The sequence below is a fragment of the Protomyctophum bolini genome, assembly GCF_963924005.1.
Source record: "Protomyctophum bolini genome assembly, chromosome: 23".
Lineage (NCBI taxonomy): Eukaryota > Metazoa > Chordata > Actinopteri > Myctophiformes > Myctophidae > Protomyctophum > Protomyctophum bolini.
This window is the reverse complement of record NC_137884.1, coordinates 7884698-7911600: the sequence shown is the minus strand read 5'-3', so window position 1 is coordinate 7911600 and position 26903 is coordinate 7884698. Positions and strand designations below refer to the sequence as shown.

The following is a 26903-nucleotide window of genomic DNA, read 5'->3' as shown; positions in this document are numbered from 1 at the left end:
TGTGTGTGTGTGTGTGTGTGTGTGTGTGTGTGTGTGTGTGTGTGTGTGTGTGTGTTTTCAGAGGTTGCTGTTTGCCAAGCTGTTTGGTCACCTGACCTCCGCCCGCAGAGCCAGGAAGTCCGAGGTTCCTCACTTCAGGCTGAAGAAAGTCCAGAACATCAAGATGTGGCTCTCACTGCGATCCTACCTCAAGGTAGGTGACCTCCTCGGACGCTCGCCACGAAAATGACAAAACATTTACAATACAAACAGTTCTCTGGTTAGCCCATTTAGACCTGAGGACGATTCTACAAGTGCCTTCTAAATCCTGGCAGTTTTCTGAAAAACCTCATGTTTCTATGTCTGCGTGCTCAACCTTTTTCATGTCAAGGACCCCCAGTATTATCTGTATTTGCATTTGGCTGCAGACCCCCATCTGAAAATATGTAGTTCCAGGGACCCCCCCCCCCCAGAAGCAATTGTGATAGTACTCATAGCTATAGAGGTAGGGGTGTCAAAAAAATCGATTCGAATTAGAATCGCGGTTCCCGCTATGAATGATTCAAAATCGATTCATAATTTCCAAAAATCGACCATCATGTCTTCAGTCATCTTCAAGTTACTGTAGTCAATACTAGTCACTTCAGTTCAGCACAGCTGTATTGTATTGTAGTATTGAATCGATTTTTCAATTTTGAATAGAAAATAGTATTGAATCTGGAAAAAAAAAGCTTTAGAATAAATAAATAAAAATCTGAATCGAATGGTGGGACACCCAAAGATTTGCAGCCCTACAGTATATAGAGTGTTTATTCAGTTTCCATGTCTCTCCAGCTTTTTTTTTAGCATTAGAACTCAGTCAGGAGGATACAGATTAGACACGTGGAATTGTAAGTGATGATGACACAAAGAAATGAGCAGACACAATTGGAACATATAAATGCATGGCTACTCTCTCCTGATTGGCTAAAATGTTGTCACATACCTGAAAATGTTATTTTCTGTTTATTATTAAACTGCTGGAGAGAGACGGGGAGACCCCCGTTACTGAACAAACTCTCTATATTCAGATATAGTAGTAATCATTGCTATATGAGTCTATAACAGTGATTACTATCAGATTTACTATTACTAATCACTTACTAACTACATACAGATAACAGTTGTACATACATTTTTAGTTGAATGACTTGTTGTTTGACTTCCCGTGTGTGTGTGTGTGTGTGTGTGTGTGTGTGTGTGTGTGTGTGTGTGTGTGTGTGTGTGTGTGTGTGTGTGTCACTACAGAGACGAGGTCCTCAGCGTTCGGTTGACGTCATTGTGTCGTCTGCCTTCCTCCTCACTCTGTCTGTGGTCTTCATCTGCTGTGCACAGGTAAACGTTTGGACTTAGTTTTAGTCATAGTCGTTTCACTGAAATTCAATTTAGTTTTAGTCATATTTTAGTCATCAGACATGTTTTAGTCTTAGTTTGGTTTTAGTCGACTAAGTCGACAACATTTTTAAAAGTAGGTTTGATTTGTCAAACCGTAAGTTTGACAAACCGTAGGTTTGACAAATGCATTCTGGTGAGCCTTGGACTTGGATGCGTCGTAATGCCTGATTTGACACACTGATTTGCATGCTGAAAATAGGCGATCTACAAAACTACTGTGAGTTTGTAGAGTGGCTATTTTCAGAGCGCAACACCCGAGCGCAACTAATCATAAAATTATCTCTTCTCCACTAGTCCCTTTCAAGCAGTTTTGTTTGGTTACAGTTTTAGTCATTATAAATTATATAATCAACACTGCTGTGAGTGTGCTTGTACTGCCACTGTGTCTGTGTGAGAAACATTTGTCCTCACAAGGATAGCAAGATGGGATTGACATTAAAAATTGTAAATGTTTCTTTGCCGTCAATGCCCTCAGTTACAGTAAGTAATCAAATGGCAGGTGAGGGGTTGCCATGGCAATCAAATGGCTGAGGCAGAGGCTGGGAATTCTACAGGTGAGGGGACTTAGGCTCATTAGGGCCACTGGCAGAGCCTGACCAGAGCCTTTTGTGGCGGACAACGGTGTATCTGACCGACCTGAAGGCCGTGCACTGCACTGAGTGTGGGGGTGTGAAACGTGCATGTCAAATGTGAAGTCGTGGGGCGGGAACAACTTTTGGTGTTAGCATTATGTTATGCTTTAGCTATTTTTGAAGTATCGAAGAACGACTGACATAGAAACATAGCTTTGTCAGAAAACTGTCAGGATGTAGAAGACATTTTTTGAATCTGATCTCAGACCTAAATGGGTTATTGTAAGATTATCAATTCTCTGTCTCTCTCTCTCTCTGTCTGTCCAGTTGCTTCATGTCCATGAGACCTTCCTGTCCAGTCACTACAACTGGGAGTTGTTGATCTGGTGCTCCAGTCTGTCTCTGTTCCTGCTGCGCTTCGTCACGCTGGGATCTGAGACCAGCAAGAAATACAGCAACACCTCTATTCTGCTGACGGAGCAGGTAAATGGTGCATTTATATAGCGCCTTTATCCAAGGCACTTTACATAGATTGGTGTCATTACATTCACCCATTCACACACACATTCATACACCGATTGCGGCGGAAGCCATGCAAGGTACCAACCAGCACATCGGGAGCAATTTGGGGTTCAGTGTCTTGCCCAAGGACACTTCGACATGTAGGATAGGAGGAGCCGGGATTCGAACCGCCGACCCATGGATCATTGGACGACCTGCTCTACCTCTTGAGCCACAGTCGCCTCAACACGCGCATGCACACATGCACACACACATATGCACGCACGCAAGCGCATGCACACGCACGCACACACACACACACACACACACACTTTTTTTTTCAGATCAAATATAATTTGGAATACATTTTCATCGACGATAATTGTATATTGTGTGTGTGTGTGTGTGTGTGTGTGTGTGTGTGTGTGTGTGTGTGTGTGTGTGTGTGTCTCAGATCAATCTGTATCTAAAGATGGAGAAGAAACCAAACAAGAAGGAGGAGTTGACTCTGGTGAACAACGTCTTAAAACTGGCTACGAAACTACTGAAGGTACGCACGGTGCACGCAACTCTACAATCTCACAACGCGTCACGTTGTGAGCTTTGTATCGGTACGATACGATACGATTATCGGCAAGGAATACCACGCAAAGTCATACGATTACTGCCACATGGATTAATTGAACCCACCCCTGCCTACACTGATGTGTCTGGGTGTCTCTGATCATGTGTCAGTGTAAATAAACACTGGTTTCAGTGTTTATTTATGGTGTATTGTCTCTATTATTAAGGTTATTGTAGCAGTCAATTTATATTGGGGGCCCCGAGACGTTGCCAAAGCATTTTCTGGGGTCCCCGGCCAAAAACGTTGAGAACCCCCCGTGTCTCCCTCTCTTTCTCATTGATCATGTGCCTGGGTGTCTCTCTCTCACTGATCATCTAATGCTTGTCTCTCTCTCTCTCTCTCTAGGAGCTGGACCTTCCTTTCAGGCTGTACGGTCTGACCATGAACCCTCTGCTCTACAACATCACCCAGGTGGTCATCCTGTCTGCCGTGTCGGGGGTCATTTCAGACCTGCTGGGATTCAACCTCAAGGTCAGAGAGAAACGCCTTCTCGCCGCCGTTGTTTGTCGAAAATATGTTCCGCTTGAAGTGAACAGAGCTTCCTTTCGACCTTCTCACCAGATTGATGTTTTTCTCCACTGTGATGTCTACAAAGGAAATTAACTTAGAACTTCTGTCCTGAAATTAAAATACGTCTGTCTGTCTGTCTGTCTGTCTGTCTGTCTGTCTGTCTGTCTGTCTGTCTGTCTGTCTGTCTGTCTGTCTGTCTGTCTGTCTGTCTGTCTGTCCTCTCTCTCGCTCTCTCTCTCTCTCTCTCTCTCTCTGGTCCTACTCCTCACACAATTGACTTTGTTTGTCTTTGTCTTTTCAACAGCTGTGGAAGATCAAATCATGACAATGAACTGAAGACTGGCCCGCCTTCTCTCTACAACACGGATGGAGAGCACTGACTGATCAACTGGCTGGTTTCCCAACTAGCTGGTGGGAAGTCAGGTCAACAGGGTGGCTGGTTGGTTATCTGACTGAATGACTGACTGACTGACTGACTAGTTGTTATACGGACCGGTAGGGGTGTAACGATACATTTTAACAGCGATACGATACGTATCGTGATACATGGCTGACGATACGATACATGGACGATATTGGTTCATTCATGGCAATAAGATACGATTCAATCATTTAATTATGTGGATAGTGGAGGTTTTTTTTAAGGGAAAAATGTAAGTAAACACAGTGATTCTGTGGCATGGACGTTGTATCTGAACACATGGACAAACCCGTACCTTGACAAAAACACAGAGAATGCACACGTTTATCGATAGACCAAGTGTAGCGATATTGAATGGAAAAGTAATTAAACCCCTCTTTCCCCTTTTCCTTTTTCTCATGAAATACAAAATGGTGCTTAGTATTGATCGATTATTTGCATTGCAAAGCGATTTCATACCGATTATTTCCATTGCCAGACGATACGATACAAAGTCAATGCGATATGTTTAACATATCGATAGATTTCGATTCTTGAAATTAAAATGGAATTTTCGATGCAGTTACAACATCGTTACGCCCCTACCGACCGCTGGACCGACTGACCGTCTCATGAGTTAGTCTTGAGTGTTTCGGACCTTTCATTGTTCTCACTTTGTGCAATTCACAACTTATTTATTACCCACTCAGTGTTCTAAACTAGGTTTTATTTCATTCTAGTTCGTTTCATATTTTAATGTAGAACACAAAAGCATACTATCTGTTTAAGTGTTATTGTGTTGTTGTTATTGTCGTTATTATTATGATTATTATTATTGTTGTTGTTGTAAGCGATCAGGCACGTTGGGGTCAATTCCGTTTTTTATCTTGAAATCATGTAATTATATCACTATTTTAGCCCACAAAAAGAAGCTGAGGGTATTCACATTCAGTATGTACAGTACAACACACACACACACACCTGTGCCCAGTATGCCTGTGAATGTCCTCAGTATGCTGACGTGTGCCTGAGCGTACGTTCCCATATTTTTTTTATTCGAGTTGCTTTGTGTTCTATTTAATCCATTTATTTTAAGGGTGTTTCTAGCTAAACACACAGTATCATGTAATCGGTGGTTTTAATTACAACGATAACCAGAAAGGGTCACTGAGCGCAGAGTGCATTTCGTCAACTTAAAAACTAGGACGACAAATGACCGCCCGCTGCCTTTTTCTTCCACTGACAAAAACTAAAGAAAGAAAGGAGCATTTCCGTGAAATTGCAAGTGTGGCTGACCCGACACGAGTGGGGTGGAATAGCTGTCGGAGGCCATGCGACGTGCGATTAAAACTTTGGTGCTTTTTAGTATTTGGTGGTGTATCCCTTACGGTTTCAGAGAGAAAAATACTTGAATGGGAGCTGTCCCCTATTCCCAATCATGGGAAATTTGTATCCACTAATTAATTAATATAAATGATGAAACTATATTGCTTGGCAAACGATTCCCGATGAAGCCAGTCGATTTGACATGTGACTTCTGTGCGCGTGTGCCGCCAAAACTGGAGCAGCGCGGCAAACTTTAGTTTATCCATAAAGAAATACATTTGCCCTGGGGGCAACCGCGCTAAGTAATTGCTATGGTGTTGAAAACTATGTCAAAATATACTGACAACTTGTCAAATAGACCAAGATGTTAGTGGAGGAGAACGAATAAAAGGAAGAACGGTGAAATGTCTCGCGATGTGAAGGACGTGACCCTTTGTAAATCAAGTGAAAATCTCAGGAATAACCTTTTTATGTGACATCTGCAGACGAGTCATTCCCAAGCAAATTGCATACATGCACACACGCGCTAAATGTAATCTATCTAAAGTTATTCTATCGGGTAAAAGCCGGTGTGTTTATGCATAACTTGAAAGGCAACACAGGCTAAAGGAAGCACCACTGATTAAAGTGAAGTGAATGACCCAGCGTTGCTAATCTTAGTGCGTAAATCGAAACGTCGATTGACGTGTTGAATGAATGTAAAGTTTCAGTGTCCTCAAATTGAAACAAAATGCCAACAAAAAAAAGAAGAATCATGTACGTTTAAGAATCATTTAAGACTAACTAAAACTAAAACCAATTCCAAACACGATGCCAAACATATTGGCATCGTGCCCAGGTGTTGCACTTACGTACATCAAACTTGCCTCACGCTAAGGAAACAGGAGATGGGCTCCTGGCTTACTGTATGCTATTGGTCACTTGACTCAGGAACAGTTGGTTCCCAAGGATACTTACTAAATTGTAATATGCAAATTGTGCTCGCTTCTCAAGGGGATATGGGGAGTTGTGTCATGATCCAAGTAATCGAGTACCGGTAATAAAACAAATTTACTGGCCAAAATACTTGCAAGGCTGATGATGACTGCAGACAAATGCAATGTCCCCCTCCTGGCCATCTAGGAGATAATTATGGGATTGTATATAGATCCACAGGTGGGTGCTGCTCTAAAGAGGCTTCAGTTGATTGATGGAGATTGTCTCAACACAGACCGGTTTCACCAAGTCGGTCATCAAGTGTCTGAACTGGAATACGAAGTAAATGTTCAGATGACGGTTCTACTTGCTCTAAATCTCTGCTCCCGGGCCCACCGGCTACTGCTAGTGTTCTGTTCTGCCTGCTAGATCCACCTAGGTCTAGATGTGTCTCTAGTTCTACAGCTAGAAAGAAAACTGCAGTAAATCTGTGTCCCCAGGACTGGAATTGAGACCTATCTATAGACGTCAGATACTGTATACAGATACTGCAGGTACTGTAGCAGACCCAGTGTCTGGAAACGTGAACTGCTCCAAATGAGAATCATGGGAGACTCTAGTTACTTTAGTGACTAAAGAGACTTAAACTAGCCAATAGAGAGATCTCACCTACCTCTCATTTATCTCACTATAATCTCTCCTAAAGCTACCCTTATACCTCCGAGTCCTAAGGCATTTAAGGAAGAGACTATATACGTGATCGTCAAATGAGAAACAAAATGTTAGCCCCCGTCTGTCTCGGAAGCAATATGTCAGTTTAAAATGAGAAGCAAGTTTTTTTCCCTCTGGGATTTGCACATTTCATACAATCTTATTGTTCACTGTGGCCGGTAATATCAATACATTTGAGAATGCGTCATTGAACAGTCATACACACACACACACACACACACACACACCATAGAATGCTTCAGTACAGTGAGTCGCCGGTTTGTTTTTGATTCGTAAGCTAACTGAAAAGTGAGTTGACCCCAACTCTGAGCCGTGTGCAGTTTGAGCACGTCTGAACATGTATAATAAAGATATGCACTTTAAAAACAGAGGACAAAAAAACTGTTACGTTGCGTTTGAATTTTAAAATGTCATTTTTTGCTGTCGACGGGCGACAGATTTCTTTCCGTTTACTTGATTCGCTCCATGTGGTCTGGTGTAATCTGTTGAAAGTCACTCTTAGCTCCAAACAGACACAAAAACAAACTCATGAATCCAGCATATATTGTACCGTGTGACGTAATGATCATATTAAACGCAATTATTTTACTTTCATACAAATGTGATATTTGTATGATTTCGATGCTGACGTAAAAGGTTGCTTCAATTGTTGAGTTTAGCATTTCGTTAAAATGTGGACTCAGTTTGTGATGAAGACCAAAGTGCTTTCTTTTCTTTCTTTCTTTTTTACCTTGCTGTAAATGTATTACAGCAAGTGCTTTAAAAGTCTTTTTTTTCTCCTCCCAACATTTCAGAAATGCTTTAAAATTGTTATATATATATATATATATATATATATATAATGTTTATTTTCTCTTTTTGGCATTGTGCTTTTGTGTTACTCATTTGTGAAGGTGATTCCTCAAGCTCAGTTGAGCCCAGAGAAACCAATTTACATAAAAGGTTGTGATTATGTTTTCAACTATATTTAGGAGGCTGTTTTTTGTTGTTGTTGTTGTTGTGAGCTGGTCTGTCCACAAGATTATACATTTTTTTATAAGAAAGATAAAAATAAATGGATGTTGACTTGTACTGACTCATGTTAAACAGCAGCAAATTCCTTCACCACAGACAGGTATTTCACGTTAAAACACGTAGCACGTGGGGGCACGGTGGCACAGTCTGTAGTGCTGTCGCCTCACAGCTAGAAGATCATGGGTTCGATTCCCGCTGGTGGCGTGTCCTCTCCTCCGCGTCATCCGTGCCCAAGGCGGGGTTGACGAAAGGGCCTTTCTGTGTGGAGTTTGCATGTTCTCCCCGTGTCCCCTAGGTAATCCTGGTCTCTACCTCCTCCTGGCCAGCCGGGGCGCCTGATGGAGGGGAAAGGAACTGGTCGGAATAACGTGTTCCTTCCACACGCTACGTCCGACCAGTGAAACTCTGGGTGAAAAAATGGGTTACAAAATTGTGGGATAAAAATTATTTAAAAAAACACGTAGAAAAAAATGTCATGTCAAGGACCCCCAAATTGATATTAATTAGCCTGTGGACCCCCATTTGAAAGGATATGCCAGGGACCCCCATAAGTGAAGATTTTTACGGCTCTAGCAGTGATTCTCAACCCGTTTAATTTCAAGGATACTCCCAGTTTGACATGCTTATAGGCTATGGACCATTTAATGGCATTTCTATCCCTGGGACCCCACTTTATATTGTAAAATAATTTGTACACTCCGAGAGTGTACAAATGGAATAGTGTACATGTGTACACTCTCAGAGTTACAGACCCATAAGGGTCCATTTGGTTCAAACTATCATTTAGCTGGGGACACCCTGTAACTCTCAAGGACCCCTTGGGGTCCCCGGGCCCCACTTTGGGAACCACTGCTATAGAGAGATGCATGCTAAAGGAATATTTCACTTAAAAAATAATATACGAGCATCCTACATGATCTAACACTTTAGTGATCTCCTTTCTTTTTCTTTCTTTTTTTAATTACTTTTTTAGAGTGCTCTATTTTGTTTGGATACCCATTCAGGAAAAGGACTGAACTGCAAAACACTTATTTAGAATTACCGGTAGGTATTGCGTGTGGGTTGGGAGTTTCCTGTTTGACATGATTGCACCACTCACTTCACACGGGTGTGATTTTTTAAACGAAGTGATCGTCGCTCCGTACATCACAATCGGTCTACAACATGTTTTGATTATCATTCTTAGCCGCTAGATGGCGATAAAAGGCAGGGAATGTTCCTCACTGTGGCAATTTAATAGGTGAATATGGTGTATAAAAAGAGACAGAGAAACGAAAAGAAAGGTGGGAATAGTCTTTAAAGATCAGAGCAGCATTTAGCTTGTAGAATATAATGGTGGATAAAGTAGGCTGCTCCTTTTTTTTTTACTTGAGTAAAAGTAAAAATACTGCATTGTAGAAATTACTCAATACTCATTACTTGTAATTAAAAATGTATTATGTACTTATGTATTAAGTACAAAAGTATTGTTATGTACATTTCCTTATATACATAGCAGTCATTAAGAATACACACACACACACACACACACACACACACAGCTACTTTGAAAGCAGCTTGCTCACCATGGCATTTTTTCAGCATTAAATTGAGAACTTACATGTGGCTCTCTCGACTGAGTTTTATTTTAAAGGAACAAAAAAAAAAGTTGAGGATACTGTTACATTATGACAATTGATCGTCTCAATCTTACAGATATCTTAATTATTTGAAATGTTTCATAGTTTCAGAAATATAGTGCTTTCAAATTTGAGAAATGTATAATATGCAGATATTGGCACGTCAAAAAGTCACTTTCACCTAGAAACTCCATTCACACTTTTTATTATTCAGCTTACTGTGGAGACACATGCTGGAACTTTTTACTTTGAAATGTTATTTAACTTAAACGCCCAATGCATTCTCTAAACACAAACTTTGGCATGCTACTAGTCCTACATACTTACATGTGTCTACTCTACTATGTAGTAGACAAGTCTGGATTGTCCAAATAAAAAACATACCTGAAATGGATGAAATGCACAACGGCATTGATTATTAAAGAGCAGCCAGCCAGGCAGAGACAAAGCGAGCAAGCTGTCTGTCTGGTGATGAACTAGATAAAAACATGTCTCTACCAGGGCAGGTCAGGTTGTGGCCTCCTGGTGGCGCGCAAAAATCCACCTGTTGGTGCCACTAAAAGGACAATATGAAAAGGTGGGATGTATTCCTCAGCCTAGTAGGAAAGTCTGTGAAAGATTTCACAGCTGCGTTCATGATTTGAGGCTTTTTGTTCAAAACGGGCCAATCCTGCAAACTTTGAAAGCCACTAGCCAATTAGGATGGAATATGAAATATCAGACAGATCGGTCTTGAGCACATATTTGTGTAACGATTTGTGGGATTTTTGGACAAAATCTGGAAGAGTAATATCAAAAAGTTGTTTTACAAAAGTCGGCCTCCTATGGTGGCGCTATAACAGGCCGTTCTGGAAATTTGAGGCAGAGGTTCATGTTGGCATCCAAGGAGTGTGTGTGCACAATTTGGCATCGAACAAAACATACTCTCTCCCCATGCCTTCGGCCTGGTGGAGACAATAATAAAAATAAATAGGGCAAACAAGGATAAACAAAAACATATAGTATATACAGACTACAGTAAATCAGTGCGTCATAATAAAGTGTATTAAAAACAAGACAAACATATTCAACAGTGTCCCCAAAAAGTGTCCATAGATACACTCAGAAATGTCTTAAGAGGTCAGAGTCATGATATATATATTTTAAATAAATCCAAGATATAAAAGAAGATTTGTAACCACAAGATTTGTTCACAATTTACACATTTTGGCAACATTTTAAAATAGGGTTTTAAAGTCTTAAAACATTTTTGATGCTATCAAATAATGTTGTTGGGACTTGGGAGTGGGACCCCCTGGCTGGAACCCTCTCTATGACCTCTGGGCGTCCCCGGACCTCACTTTGAGAATCCTTTCTCTGGTGCAGAGTAATCTAGTAAGAGAGTAATGACACTCCCGTTGATTCTCATCGTAACAATGGAATGCGGAAGTGCTCATTCTATCTCAAAGGAATAGTTCCAGCCATAGGACTGGAGCAATGTTTGGAACTATCGCCCATAGGCACCCGCTTTGCGGCGAGATCAAATCGTGTCACCACTCTCTTACTAGATTACTCTGTTCTGGTGAAGTGACGTTTCACCTGTTGAAACGTCACTTCACCAGAGTGGTGAACCGTGAAGCACAGTGGGTGGAACTATGCGAAACTCAATCATTTAGTCAATCTGCCGCAGAGTTAATTCTCGCCGTATGATACTAATTTGTAGATTATTCGTTTATTGGATTATTGTCCCTAACCCTAACTGTGTACAACTCATCATGGAGGAAGAAAACCGCGACGTGAACAATAATTTGGGTAAGAAGGAAATTGTCCTCTCTCCACACACCTGGGATATAATTAGCCGATCCCTGCCATATGACTTTGTTCAGTTGTGAGCCAAACTTTTAAGCATGCTGGCTAGCGTGGCCTATCTGCCTCTCATACAATTCTGAATATTATAATTTCCTCTGTGTCATTATTACTTGAGATAGGCCTATTTTAAGTCCCCAGCCAAGTTTCCTCCTAGCTCTATTTACAAACAAAATAGGGGCGACTGTGACACGGCACAGCTGGCCCAGTGATCTGTGAATAAAATCTCGATTTTTCACCTGTGCATTAATTTCTCTATGCACAGCAGACATATTGACAAGACATTGGGCCTCTACCATACTTCCTTCATTACGTGTTACACACAGATAGTCATGTTTCGTTCACAGGAATGATTCTTTACGGGTCGGGACGGGTCCATTTTGTTCCACTTGTAGCCTACACTCAGAGTTATGGGGGTGGGGGGGGGGGTGGTCTGTGGCTCAAATGCCGAATTAATAATGGGCCTTGATATGAAAATGTCAGACTCATAGGCTACAACAACCCAGATGGAATATAAGGCAGCAGACCAATCGCCTGCATGTTCACCAAGCCAGCTTGTATTCTTTAAGGCTGCTTACTTTTCAGGATTCAAATTCAGAAATGGCAAAAGTAGCAGATCTGCAAGTTCAAAACGTGTCAGATATGCTACTTTTTGATACTTTTTGTGTGACACTGTGTAGTGTGATCAAGTATGGCAGGGGTGTTTTTTTAAAAGGGGGCCATATTAGAAAATATCAAAGGCCAACTACATAATTTAGCTTTGGATTTAAACGATTTTATCATCATCAATATTCAATTCAACAATCAGCCTTATGTCACATTACCAAATGTAACCAAGCAAGCAAGGTAAAAAAAGAAAGAATACAAAATAAATACAAGGAACACTGACAAATTATACTAAAAAACTTTAATGTAAAAATGTCCCATAGGGCTGTATAAAATCTGCGGTGATTAAACAATCGTGTTCCAGATGTCCTTGCCTATAGTTTACACTAACCTTTGAAAAGCAACTGCACTGACTTGATTCTTGTTTACCATGAAAATCCGCTTTAAAATGGTGTAATGGCTTGTCGTATAGTGTTTAAAAACATTCCAAAGTGGCGAACACAACAGAGTGGAGGAGGAACGCGCGTGGCACCGCCGCCATTGCAATGCATCGGGCCTCAATTTCCCAGAACCGGTGCGACGGATGTTTTTGCTATGACGTCACCTATCCCACTCTGTACGATGGAAACCTCCGAATGACTTAAAACGTATTAAAAACGCGGATTAAACAATTGAAAACATAACTCGTGTAACTCGTTATTGGGAGGGAAGCTGTTCTACAGTCAATTAACTTGTGTAAGTCGTGTTAGGGGAGGGAAAGTGTACATTTTTTGAAAGAAACACAGAAAGTTAAAATATGGATATAGAGAGGTTTCTGGCTGCTCCGACAGCCCCCGACAATAAGACTTCTTGACTGTTCCCATTGCAGTGTTCCCCAGCCTCTTGTGTGAGGAGGAACAGGGGGATCTCGGCACCAATCCTGGCACTGTAGACCACCAGCACGCCACAGAGGACGATGACGTCGTGGGAGGAGAGGAGGCGAAAAGGGCCGAAAGAAAGGAGGAGGATGGAGGAGAAATAAAGCGAGCGATCGGGAACTCTGCGCGGTCCAGAGACGACGTGGCCATGGAGAGGTTGAGAGAGGAGAAGTAAAGGCCTGCCTTTCACAATCATTGCGTCATCGCTTAATAGCAATTATTTGAGACAATTGCAATTATTTTCTCGTAATCGGCGATTGTTTTCATGTTGAAAAATGTCCATACATTTCCGGACATTTTTCAAAAATAGCAGAAATGACAGATCTACAGGCTGACGTGTTGTAAACTTGTAGATCAACAATTTCCACTATTTCTTGTCAAATGTTTTGGAAAGAAAAATATAAAAAATCATTAAATGTGTCCGTGATTTCTTTATCACTCGTCATATCCTGACTTTGTTATTTCAAAGCCTAAAAGGCAAACAGACAATAGCCCACAAATTGTAACGTTGTGTTGTAATGTTCAACGCCAAAAGAAACCCCACAATTAAATCATTAATCGCAAATTATTTGAGTGACAATGAATCATCAATTTGTAACTTTGTAACCGTGACAGCCCTAAAGAAGAGGAGGAGGAGGCGCCGGCTCAGCGACGACAAACGGACGGCGGTGGAGGAGTGACAACACAGAAAGTGGAACTTCGGAGGAGCAGGCGGCGTCGAGGCAGGCGGTACGGCGAGTACGCCGTCGCGCAGCGAAGGAGAAGCGACGGCAACAAGACGAAGAAAGGCGGGAGGGCTGGCGTTGGCGAGCGGGCGAGCAGGGAGGGCTCGAGGAAGAAGAAGAAGAAGGGGGTCCAGCAGGAGGAGACGGCGTCGATGACGACGGGCCAGGTGCAGTGGTCTAAAAGCAGGGGTTGTTCTCAATCTGTTTCATGTCAAGGACCCCCTCAAATTGACACTTAGTTATTAGCCAGCCGACCCCCATTTGAAAATGATATGCCGCCAGGGACCCCCATTGGAGAAGATTCTTACGGCCCAAGCAGTGATTCTCAAGCATTTTAATGTCTAGGACCCTCCGATTTGACATGCATTGGGCTACGGACCCCCATTTAATGGCATCTCTGGGATCCCAATTTATATTGTAAAATTAATGTTAATGTAACTCTGAGAGTTATGTACACATTTGTACACTCTGCGATACAGACCCACAAGGGTCCTTTTGGTTCCAAAGTATCATTTAGCTGGGGACCCCCTTAAACTCCCTCAAGGACCCATGGAGGTCCCCAGACCCCACTTTGAGAACCACTTCTTCTCCACTACATCTCAGGGGCAAATATTGTACTTTACTAATTTTTTTTTTACAACTGTAGTTACTTTGTAGAATTTGTATTATTAATACAAAACTTACATTAACCACTTCAGCCCTGCTATACTGTATACGCATTGTGAGCTTGCAGATCTGCAATTTTCAAAAGATGTTCAAAGATTTGAAACCTTGAAATTGGACATTCTGCATAATGAGTACTTTCGACTTTTGGTACTTTTAACCCATTTTGGGTGGGAACCCCTCTTGGTGTTATGCTTTAGCTATTTTTGAAGAATCGAAGAACCACTGACATAGAAGCTTTTTCAGAAAACTCTCAGGACGTAGAAGACATTCTTAGAATCTGATCTCGGGTCAAAATAAGTTCTATACCACATTGCACAGTATTGATACTTTTACTTAGCAAAACATGTGAGTATAACATTTCCCACCACTGGCCAGGTGGAGGAGGAGGAGGAGGAGGAGGCAGCGGCGCTGCAGGTCTCGGCGACCCCTCTCAGCCCTCCGGACCCCGACTGGTGTCTGGCCCCAACGGAGTGCTTGACCCTGTCGGAGGTGGACGCCCTGGGGAGCTCCGGGACCCTGTCGGAGGTGGAGAGGTGGGCCGGAGAGCTGGGGGGCTCCGGCCCACCTCTCCACCTGTCCGACTCGGGCTACCAGAGCTGCGAGGCGGACCTGCACCACCATCATCGTCATCATCCCGTCCCCCTCTTGTACTACTCCTCTTCTGCTGCTCTACAGCAGGTGGTAATTATATTAATTATATCGTAATTATATCCCAGGTGTGTGGTGCTGCTGCGCACCTGACCTGAATGTTAATTAACTGGAAAGGTGGGCGATATGGGAAAAAATATATAATATCACCATATTTATTCCAAGCAGTATCGCGATACATATTCTTTTTCAAGTTACTTATAACAGTACAACCACCTACAAGGTAACTAAAAGTATGACTAACCCATTTAGGCCTGACGTCAAAATAAAAAAATACAAAAAGTCTTCTGAAAGAATATATATATTCAAAGATTTGTGCCGCATTTTCACAATTTTTCAAAAGTAGCAGACCTACAAGCTCGTAGCGCGCCACTCGGTGGCGTGCTATGAGCTTGTAGATCTGCTATTTTTCAATAGCTAAAGTATAACACACTGCTTGCTGTGCGATGCGTCTGGAGCTTGTAGATCAGCTATTTTCGGTGTGTTTGAATATTCTGAATAATCTTTTGCTATTTTTGAATCAGATTCCTGAAATGTAATGTTTCCATTTTATTTCGAATGCCTTTGAAATGCCTTAAATTATATCAACTTTATGAACTAAACACACACACACAAAAACTGAATGTAATTTCCTATGCTGCTGGTTTTTGTATTGTATTGTCCTTCTTGTTTGTGTATCTATGGTTGTCTGTATTACATATGTTGAGTATGAACCAAGACAAATTCCTATCAACTTGTTGACATGGCAAATAAATGATTGAATCTTGAATCTTAACAGCAGCCCCAACAGCACCACCACGAGAGCCAAACCCTCCAGATCCTCCTCCCAGTCTCCACAGCCCCTCTCCTCTCCAGATGCCCCTCTCCTCTCCAGATGCCCCTCCCGGACGCCCCCTGTGGCACCAAGAGGCCCCACAGCAGCTCTCCTCTCTCCCTCACTCTGGCTCATCGCCAGCCGCCGCCCTCACAGTCGCCGCAGGTGAGGTCCAACGTGGATTCTCAGTCGCCACGGCTGATTTTTCGTCATTTGGATTCTGGAGAAGCCAGCATTTCTAAATTCTATTTAAGCATAAAGCGAATAAGCCAAAGTAGCGTCTTCTAAAAGCTTGTAGAATAGGCTACTTTTGCTTATTTTAACCCATTTTGGGGCGGGAACCCCTTTTGGTGTTAGCATTATGTTATGCTTTAGCTATTGAAAAATAGCAGATCTCAGGTCAAAATGGGTTAAGATTAGAGCATTTCAAGTAGCCGGACTAGCATTATTTGCTGTTTATCTTCCATAAATCTCTAATCGTCTCGGACATGTCATATAAAAGCAAATGTTAAAACATCAGTCCGGGATTTCTTCACCTGATTGGCAGTATGAAAGGCAGACAAATATACAAACAATATTATCACTAAAATATCATAATGAGTTGTAATTACCATATTGTGTTAGTTGTCTAGGACACAGCGCTAGTAGTGTGGGGGCACACTGTTTTAGTCGTGAGATAATATTTTGCTTTAATCCATGAACACCACCACCTGCCCTCTTAAGGCCTATTCATATTCCAGTTGTAGGTGATAAGGTGACCAATGTTTGGCTTAGTAGAAAACAGAGAGATGTGTTTGTATGAGTGGTGACCACCGCAGCGTGACATTGTGTTGTAGTTTTCGGTGGTCGCCTCATCACCTAAAAGTGGAGTATGAACAGGCCTTTAGTCCGTTTATGCAGTTATCCATTCACTTAGTCTTGAACTCCCCTTGTTCTCAAATTTAACCCATAAATTAACACCTACAAACGCCTTCTTAATCCCCTAAATTAAATTGATATATTTGGCTGCGAACCCCCCCAATCTCTTGGCATTCGTTTTTCACTTTCACTTTCACTTTCACTTCCCATAGTCAATTAAAAACGTCTGTTGTGAACATGATTGAATAACTCGAGGCAAATGTCGTCTAAACATTGTTGCGGAGGTTAAGAAGTTTAGCAGAGAGCCACTAGGGCTTATAAGGCATTGAGGTGCTACAGTGACGGTGTTCGACCGGCTCCGTTCTTCTCCACACAGATGGAGGTCTACTCCACCTGCCGCTCCACCAAGAGGGGCCGGGGGGGAGGCACGGACATGGGAGGGGAGAACCATCCGGAGCCTTCTGTGATGCCCGCCGTGCCCAAGAAGAAGACCCGCATAAACTACAGCAATGGTAAGAAAAGCATCGCATATCTCGGCTCCATCGGGCGGAAACCTCGTTGCGTCAACAACGTACCGCCGCTTGACACCATGGGTTGCCCACCTGCCCCCGGCAGGTAAAAAAAACGTTATGGCCAGGTGGAGTTTGCTGACTGGATGGGCAAGTGCTCGTTTGAGAGACGCAACCCTTAATACACAAGAACGTTGCTCGATTGCATTCTTGCTAAACTTAAAAATATAAAATGACAGACAGACAGACAGACAGACAGACAGGTAGACGAGAGGAGGGGTTAGGTGGTCTTTACACGAGAATGGTGTGCGTTCTCGTGTAAAGGGTCAATAAAAATTAGACTTTGACGTTTTATCTGGAGATGGTCGCCGTCTAAAAGAGGCAATAGTCTAACCCCGATCCTCTGTTTATTTTATATTTTTAAGTTTAGCAAGTGTGCAATCTGGCCACGTTCTTGTGTATTATAGACTGTTGCGTCCCCTCTCAAACGAGCACTTGCCCATCAAGTCGGGGCAAACCATAGTCATTCACTGCTACTGACTGGTATTTAGGTATTTGTCATAACAATTATCGCACAGCCCTAGAAAGTAAAAAAACGAAAAGTGTTACATTGAACGATAATTCAAAGTTCACCCATAATTGTATAATGGACGAGTGTGTGTGTGTGTGTGTGTGTGTGTGTGTGTGTGTGTGTGTGTGTGTGTGTGTGTGTGTGTGTGTGTGTGTGTGTGTGTGTGTGTGTGTGTGTGTGTGTGTGTGTGTGTGTGTGTGTGTGTGTGTGTGTGTGTGTGTGTGTGTGTGTGTGTGTGTGTGTGTGTGTGTGTGTGTGTGTGTGTGTGTGTGTGTGTGTGTGTGTGTGTGTGTGTGTGTGTGTGTGTGTGTGTGTGTGTGTGTGTGTGTGTGTGTGTGTGTGTGTGTGTGTGTGCTTGTGCATGTGCATGTGCGTGCGTCTGTCTCTGTGAGCAGAACAGTTGGATCACTTGGAGGGCCTCTTCCAGGGGGACCACTATCCTGACCCAGAAAAGAAGAAGAGGATCGCCTGTTCAGTTGGCGTCACCCCACCGAGGATCGGGGTTAGATTGATTGATTGATTGATTGAGAATTTGAAGGTTTTCAGAAACCTTAGATTAGATTTTATAAGGTGTTATGTAGAATCGTCCTCTGGTTTAATTGGGTTAAACCAGTGGTTCCCAAATGTCAATGAAGGACCCCTAAATTGACACTAATTAGAGATATGCCAGGGACCCCCATACGAGAAGATTGTTACGGCTCTAGCAGTGATTCTCAACCCATTTGACCCGTTTGACCTGCATTAGTCTACGGACGCCCATGTAATGGCATTTCTATATTTGGGACCCCCAATGTATATTGTAAAATCAATGTTAATTTAACTCTGAGCGTGTACAAATGGAACCAGATCGTTCCATTTGTACACTCTCAGAGTTACAGACCCATAAGGGTCCATTTGGTTACAAAATATAATTTAGCTGGGGACCCCCCTGGAACTCCCTCAAGGACCCCTGGGGGTCCGCGGACCCCACTTTGGGAACCACTGCGTTAAACCACGTGTGCCTGTCTGTGTGTCAGGTGTGGTTCCAGAACCGCAGGGCCAAGTGGAAGAAGGAAGTGGCGCAGGAAAACCATGCCAACCTGTCCATGGCCAGCCTCACCGCCCTGCACGTCAAGTCAGTTCCTTTCATCACAACAAACACGTCAAAGCAATATCTAGAAGGACCATACCAGTGGTCTGCTCTGGCATGTTTATGTCCATCGACCAGTGTTGATTTTGACTGCAAATTTGTGCTTAGTTTTAGTCTCTCTGTCATCTGAAAAGTTATTTTTCAAAGTATCATAAACATTTTGTTGACCAAATCTACAGTTGATTTTGCTGACTAAAATGTATTTTGGCAGGCCTTGATGGCGTCGTAATTAGTGATGTCCCTGATCACTCTTTTTTTTTGGCTTTCCGATCTTTTTGATTTTGAGTATCTGCCGATACAGATTTTTCCCGATTTTTTTTTTTTTAATTTTTCAGAACACTTATGCCATATCACAATAGTACAATATCCAAAATCAAATTTCTCCCGATTTTTCCGATCACATGATTGGATCGGGACAACCCTAGTCGTAATGGCTGATTGTACACACAAGTCTTTTGTCAGTGCTTGTTGTTGGCTCATCGTAGTTGTTTGTTTGTCATCAGGCCGAGCTTGTACTCTGGACATTATGCAGCGATGGCGTCCCTGTTCCCAGCACCACCTCCATCTCTGACCGCCCCGTGCACCCAGAACCCGACATCTTTCAGCGCCCTGTTGACCACCAGACAGCCCAGCCCTGGTCAGCTTTCTACACACACTTTCAGTCTTATTTCGTCACTGTCGGGCTGCAGAAAAACCTCTTAAATCTCCATATTTTAACTGTACATGTTTTTTTCGTGAATTATAACGGCCCACTTGATCATACTACAGCGTCACACAAAACAAAAACATCAGATGTAGCAGATCCACACGTTTTTTGAGCTTGTCGATCTGCTGATTTTTGCTTCTTTTTTAATAATTTGAATCCTGTAAAATGGTATCTTTGAAAACTCGGAAACAAGTCGGAAACTTGCAAAAAATGTCTAATGTTTTTTTTTGTTATCAAATGTTTTTTTATTAAAGACAAAAAATCACAATAAGATACGTTAACATCATGAATGACTAAAGAAAACAAGAAACAAAAAACACAAAAACAAACAATCCCACCCACCCCTCCCCCCGAGACCAAAGATGCCAAAAAATGTCAGTACTCTTACTACTGTGCAAATGGGAACAAAAAATAAATAAATGAATGCATAATAATAACAATAATAATAATGATTAAATCATGCCCGTAACCAAATCTGCAATACTAGACCAAATCTCGATGTTTTCCTCTTTTGCACCATGCAATCTTGCTGTAGACATTTCTAGATAAATGATATCTAGAAAGGTCAAAGCCCATTGGCGAAATGACAATGTATGAGGCGGTTTCCAGCGTGAAGCAACCATCTTCTTTGCGGCTGTTACGCCAGCAAAGAAGACACGAATACGGGTATTATTTAATAGCAACTGGGATACGTCATTTAATAAGAATAGAGATGGGGAGGGTGTGATGTTAATTTGTAGTATAATCGAAAGTTTAGCAGCAACCAGATTCCAAAATGTGAGGACATCCGGACACTCCCACACCATATGAAAGAATGTACCTATGGTGTTCGGAGTGCAGAAAGTGCAGTTATGGTTATTTAAAATCCGCATAGCACACAATCTGCGGGGAGTTAAGTATGTCCGATGAACAAAATTTAGATGAATTTGCTGATGATCAGGATTCCTAGAAGATAGGGCAACATTAGACCACACTGTATCCCAGCTCCAATCTGGATCTAGATTTGGTATGTCATTCCTCCATACAGTATCGACAGCCAAGGTCCCATAACTAGATTCTAATAAATAATCATACAATATGGAAACAAAACCTCTTGACCTAACATCACAGATAAGTCTATGCAAAGGGTGCATTGCAAGGGGGGTCTGCCATGGAACCCCGTATGTCCTCATGGCAGTTCTCAATTGTAGATAGAAAAAGAAAGAGTTACCAGGCAAGTTAAAAATATCACATAAATTCTGGAAAGAACGTAAACCATTGACATCAAATAAATCACCCAAAGTATGAATCCCCTTGGAACTCCATCTGGGAAAACGAATAGGACGATTGTCCAAAAGCAAACCATCATTGTTGAACACTGGGGAAAACGAATTCCATTTCAAATCAATCTTGCGCAATTTTTCAGCCGCTCTCCATACTGTTACTAACTGAGAAATGATTGGCCCAAAGCGAACTTTGCATTGATTATTCGTTATGTTTGAATAGATCAGATCTCTCAATTCAACAGGATGAACCAAACTCTCCTCAAGCTCTCGCCAACAGACTTTTATAGTTGAGTTGAAATATCTTAAAAGGGGGCGAAGAGTGAAAGCCCAATAGTATAATTTGAAGTTAGGCAACGAGAGACCGCCATCAGCTCTGGCCCGCTGTAACAAGGAAAGTTTGAGACGTGGGCGTTTCCTATTCCACACAAATTTAGATATAGCAGAATGAATCTTAGTCCAATACTGTGCTGGCGGTGGCAGTGGGAGCATAGAACTAACAAAATTAACCCTAGGGAGGACATTCATCTTTATGATTGATACTCGAGCTCGAAGAGAGTTGGGCAATGACGACCATCTGTCTAAATCAAGACAAATTTTATTCAGAGTGTCACTATAATTGTTTTTAACAATAGCTTGAAGAGATGGGAACACATCTATGCCAAGATATTTAAATTTGTTCACTACTGGGATTATGGGAGGCAGAACAACAGATCTCATCTCCTCGTTTAGCGGCAACAGGGCTGACTTTGTCCAATTGATTTTGTAGCCTGAGATGGCACTGAACTGATCAAAAATCTTAAGAATGTGTGTAATTGACTGTGGAGCATTCTCAATAAACAGCAGGATGTCGTCCGCATATAAAGAAATACGATGTTGTGTGTTGTTAACCGAGATAGGTGTGATCGCTGTGGACTGACGTACTGTCTGCGCCAATGGTTCGAGCGAGAGGGCAAAAAGGAGAGGACTAAGGGGGCAACCTTGTCTTGACGACCTGCCTATCGTGAACAGTTGAGAACAAATCTTGCCTGTTAGTACCATCGCTGTTGGATTTGAGTACAATACTTTAATCAATGTGATAAATGTGGGACCAAATCCCATCTTATCTAGCACCGCCCACAAATAAGGCCACTCCAAACGGTCAAAGGCCTTCATCGCATCGAGCGACAGCACCGCAGCAGGAGATCGGAGGTCACTAGCTCGGTCAATAATATGCAACAATCGTCTAACATTATCAGTGGCCAATCTGGTGCCTATAAAACCCGTCTGGTCACAATGTACCAACCTAGTCATGTAACCCTGTAAACGACGTGCGAGCACCTTAGCAAATATTTTTAGGTCAGCATTTAACAGTGAGAGCGGCCTGTAGCTCCCACATTCCGTGGGGTCTTTGTTCTTCTTCAACAACAAAGATATATTGGCTACATTAACGTCTCTGGAGAAGGAGCCCTTTTCAATCGCAAACTGAAACATATCATGCATGTGCGGACCCAGATCGTCCCAAAACAGAGTGTATAGTTCAGGAGGTATCCCATCCAAACCCGGTGACTTGCCCTTGCGCATCCCACTGACTGCTTCCTTTAATTCCGCTCTAGAAATTGGTCTGTCTAAAGCCTCTGCGTCAGCCTCGCTGAGGGTTGGTAACTGAATTGTAGATAGAAAGTCATTACATTTACCTACATTATGCACGACCTCAGAGGTGTAGAGCTCATTATAAAAATCACGAAACACAGCATTGACCTCTTTAGGTTCTGTAATCATGGCTCCAGTTGTTGACTTGACACTTATAATATCTGCAAAATGCTCATTAGACTTAAGACGTAGTGCTAGTAGATGACTAGGCCTTGCACTATTGAAATAATAATTTTGTCGTGTACGTTTCATTTGAAACTCAGAACGACGTTTAAGAATGGAGTTAATTTCTTTCTTGACTAGCTCTCTTTGGGTTGCTGTGCGTTCATCAAAGCTATTCTGGAGAGCAGAATCCAACGTGGCAAAGCGGGCCTCTAGTTCAACCAGCCTGGCTGACCTTAACTTCCTCACAGTAGAAGAATAGAGTGTTGAGTTACTTCTGATAAAACCCTTAATTGAATCCCATAAAATTCTAGGGTCATCAACTGAGCCCACATTGATATCTAAGAATTCACGTAAACCAGCTTGGAATTGTTCTACAAATGGTGTACTGCGCAATAGTGTGGTATTAAACCGCCACCTAGGTGCCCTATCCATCACCTGCCGTAGAGATGCGACACACAACACCGCTTTGTGATCCGATAGAGACATTGGAAGCAATTCAACTTTGTTGATTTTGTGAAACAAATCCCTGGGGGCAAAGATGTAATCGATCCTAGAAAACGAACCATGCCTTCCAGATAGAAAGGAATAATCTCTAACTGTGGGATTAATTAATCGCCACATGTCAACCATGCCGGTCGAGCCAGCCCAGGCACGAAGTTCTGCAGACGTTAGTGCCTGTTCTCTGCTTTCTGCTGCAGTGGATCTGTCCAAGCCATAGTTCCACACCGCATTGAAATCAGAACCAACTATGATTTTAAATTCAGTCAAATCCAATAGAGTCTTAGTTAGTAATTTGTAAAATCCTTTGTCCAGAGCATTGGGAGCGTAAACAGACACTAAAGCAAGCATCTTGCCCTCCAAGCGGATTTTAGCAATAGTTATCCTACCATCATTGTCAGACCAATCACCCAAAAAATCTCTAATTCTGCGTCTCACCAAGATTGCCACTCCTTTAGTTTTGGAAGTTGCAGCTGAAAAGGCCAAAACACGGTAGTGTTTATTAGCCAAACGATTGGCAAAAATGTCTAATGTTTGTCTTTGTTCATTCGACGTTTCGGTCGCTAGGTCGCTTTCATCAGGACAGACAATCAATGAATTTGAATCCTGAAAAGTAGCCTGAGGTTTCCATCCATCTTGTGGTCGAAACTATTGATTTATTGTCCCCAGATATTATTCTATATATTACATTTTCGATTGATTTGTTTGCTGTGTGTGTATTGTCTGCTTGTGACGGATGTTAGGTTCTGAGCGGGAACCCCTTTTGGTGTTAGGATTATGTTATGCTTTAGCTATTGAAAAATAGCAGATCTACAAGATCATAGCGCGTCACCGAGCGGCGCGCTACGAGCGGCGCGCTACGAGCTTGTAGGTCTGCTATTTTTGAAAAATCGAAGACCGACTGACATAGAAACATAGCTTTTTCAGAAAACTGTCAGGATGTATAGAAGACATTTTTAGAATCTGATCTCGGGTCAAAATGGATTAAGAGCGTCTGCTAAATGCCCTAACTGTAAATTGCGTTGTTGTATAGCTCTTACAGGTCAGCCATGGAACACGGAGGTGGAGGTGGGGGCGGGGGTGGTGGGGGCGCAGCATCATCAGATGGTGTCTCAGGCCGAGGGCGGAGGAGTCTCAGCCGTGGTGGGGGGGCACTACCAACCCTTCTACCCGGCCATGCCCAGCCCGCCCCCGCTGCGCCGCGCCTGCCTGCCTCCGTTCGCCAGCGCCTTCAACAACCTCGCCAACCACCCTGCTGCCTCCGCCTCGGCGCCGCCCGTCCTCAGCGCCCCGGCCAGCGCCCCGCCCCTGTTGATGGACGGCCTGGAGGGAAGCTTGTCTTCCTCCTCTACAGCGCTCTTGGTCCAGCCGGGGAGGGACCTCACCACGCAGCAGCATGAGGCTCTGCCGGCTGACCTCAGGTCAGCACGCTCTCACGTTGACTTGTTATAGAGCAGTGGTTATCAACCCTTTTCATATCGAGGCCCATTATTTATTCGGCACCTGAGCCAATTAAGGACCACCATTTGCATGACGTTTAGCCTCGCAGACCCAAAACTAAAGAATATGTTGTTGTTTGTTGTCACAATTACATGCTGTGTTGATGTTGGTGCCATTAGGAGAGATAACAGGCAAACGTTGATCAAAATAACAATTCTTCTACATTGTGTGTAAATTAATTAATGCCAGATGTTTAACAATAATTGAACTCTTGAGAGCGTAAAATGAAACCTGGGGACCACCTGGAACCCCCTCAAGGACCACTGGTGGTCCCCGGACCACCATAGAGCAATAGAGCACTGGAGTCTGACGTCACTGCCACTAGAGGCCGATATCCCCCTGGGTCACTTACTTACTTTTTCTATTGAAATAAATATATTTTTTATCCAAACAGACATTATCAAAAGGAACTCAGTCAATATCATAAACGACACAGAGTCACATCGCTGATTTGTAAATATTTGGAACACAGTTCTTATAGGACGACAATCTAAGATTTCTCCATGGGGATTTTTAATAGAAAGAAATACTTGTGTGACCATGACCAAATCTTTATTTGGCGATAATTTAATAGACTTCTGTTCAGACAGTGGTTTGATTTTTATCTAGTAAGATACTGTTACCAGCTAATAGTTATACTTATACTAGTGTTAGTATAGTTATACTATACTGTATAAGCGAGGCTTGGCACAGCACTTCCTGGCTGGATCACTGCCTCTGTACAATGGATGCCCATGACTCTATTGAATCAATGGAGTATGATTTGGCTACAACTGACCACATACCCTTTCGTGTGGTATTAAATACAGGCAACTTACCAATATTGCTGCCGGTGGATAACGGCGCAAGTATGGGTAAAATAGACTGGTCTAAATTGTGCAAGAGAGATCTTGATAAATATTTGAACCACTCAGATGCCTTGTTGGGTAATATCAATGTCCCAAAAGATGTGGTACTGTGTAGAGATATGCACTGCAAAAACCCTATTCATTGTATTGCATTATGTTCCCTGTACGAATCTATTGTGGCGTCTCTGTGCATCTCCAGCAGGGCTCTCTGTAAACACAAGGCTAAAAAGTTTAATGCCAAGCCAGGGTGGAATGACCATGTACAAGAGCTCCATCTAGAGGCTAGAAATGCTTTTAAAAAATGGGCCGAGCCGGCAAAGAGAGGACCTCTGTTAGAAATGAAAAAACGCACCAATACTGACTTAAAATGTGCCCTTCGTTTCATCAAAAGGAATGAAAACACAATGAGGTCAGATTCTCTGGCTAAGAAGCTGCAAAAGAATAATGTAAATGACTTTTGGAAGGAAATAAGAAATATAAATAATTGTAAAACATGTCTCCCATCTAATATTGATGGGGTAAGTGGCTCTGATGCAATTGCACAGTTATGGCAGAAACATTATTCAGAACTGTTCAACTGTGTGAAAAGTAATCAGTTTGTAGTGGATAATGCAGAGTTGAATGATGATGTCATTGTCACTCCTGGGGAGATTTATGAAGCTGTTCTGAAGTTGGGTGATAACAAGGCCTGTGGCCCTGACAACCTAACAGCTGAACATCTTAAATGTGCCAGTGAGAAACTGTGTCCTATAATCGCAATGTGCTTTACAGGCTTCTTTGTTCACAGGATTTTACCTAAATCTATGCTCTCTGTGGTGCTAGTGCCAGTCATCAAAGACAAAGTACTAAGTAGGCAAGCTGAACAGCTCAGATAATTATAGGCCCATAGCCCTGGCCAGCGTCTTGTCCAAAGTTTTGGAAACAATCATTCTTAGTAGACTTGAGAAATACATTGTGTCTACAGACAACCAATTTGGCTTTAAGCGCAAGCATGGCACAGAGTATGTGTATTTTTGCGCTCAAAGACATTTTAGATAAATATAATGGACACAATTCTACTATGTTTATGTGTTTTATTGAAGCCTCGAGAGCTTTTGATCGCGTCAATCATGAGAAACTTTTTAGGGTTGGAAACCTGCTAGTTAATCACCTTATGTACGCAGATGATTTGGTCATCTTTAGTCCTTATAGTGCTGGCCTTCAACAGCTGCTGAGTGCATGCTCACAGTACGGGGCTGACTTTGACATTAAATATAATGCAAAAAAGAGCAAGATTATGATTGTCCGTAGCAGGGAAGACAGACATTTAACCTTTCCTGACTTTTATCTCTCTGGCTCTATCCTTAGTGTCTGCAGTGAGATTAAATATTTGGGCCA

The 26903-nt window shown here is 42.4% G+C and overlaps 1 protein-coding gene across 2 annotated transcripts in view; it reads left to right on the top strand.

The window, feature by feature from the left end:
• The window catches only part of LOC308311172 (protein PHTF2), a 46070-nt gene extending 38001 nt beyond the window's left edge, over positions 1-8069 (top strand). For both annotated transcript variants that reach the window (XM_080757755.1, XM_080757754.1), the window contains 6 exons: positions 62-193; positions 1267-1353; positions 2313-2468; positions 2941-3036; positions 3457-3582; positions 3926-8069. In XM_080757755.1, the coding sequence (XP_080613881.1) occupies positions 62-193; positions 1267-1353; positions 2313-2468; positions 2941-3036; positions 3457-3582; positions 3926-3946 (618 nt within the window). In that variant the 3' untranslated portion in view covers positions 3947-8069. The remainder of the gene's footprint in view (positions 1-61; positions 194-1266; positions 1354-2312; positions 2469-2940; positions 3037-3456; positions 3583-3925) is intronic.
• The last annotated feature ends 18834 nt before the right edge of the window (positions 8070-26903 follow it).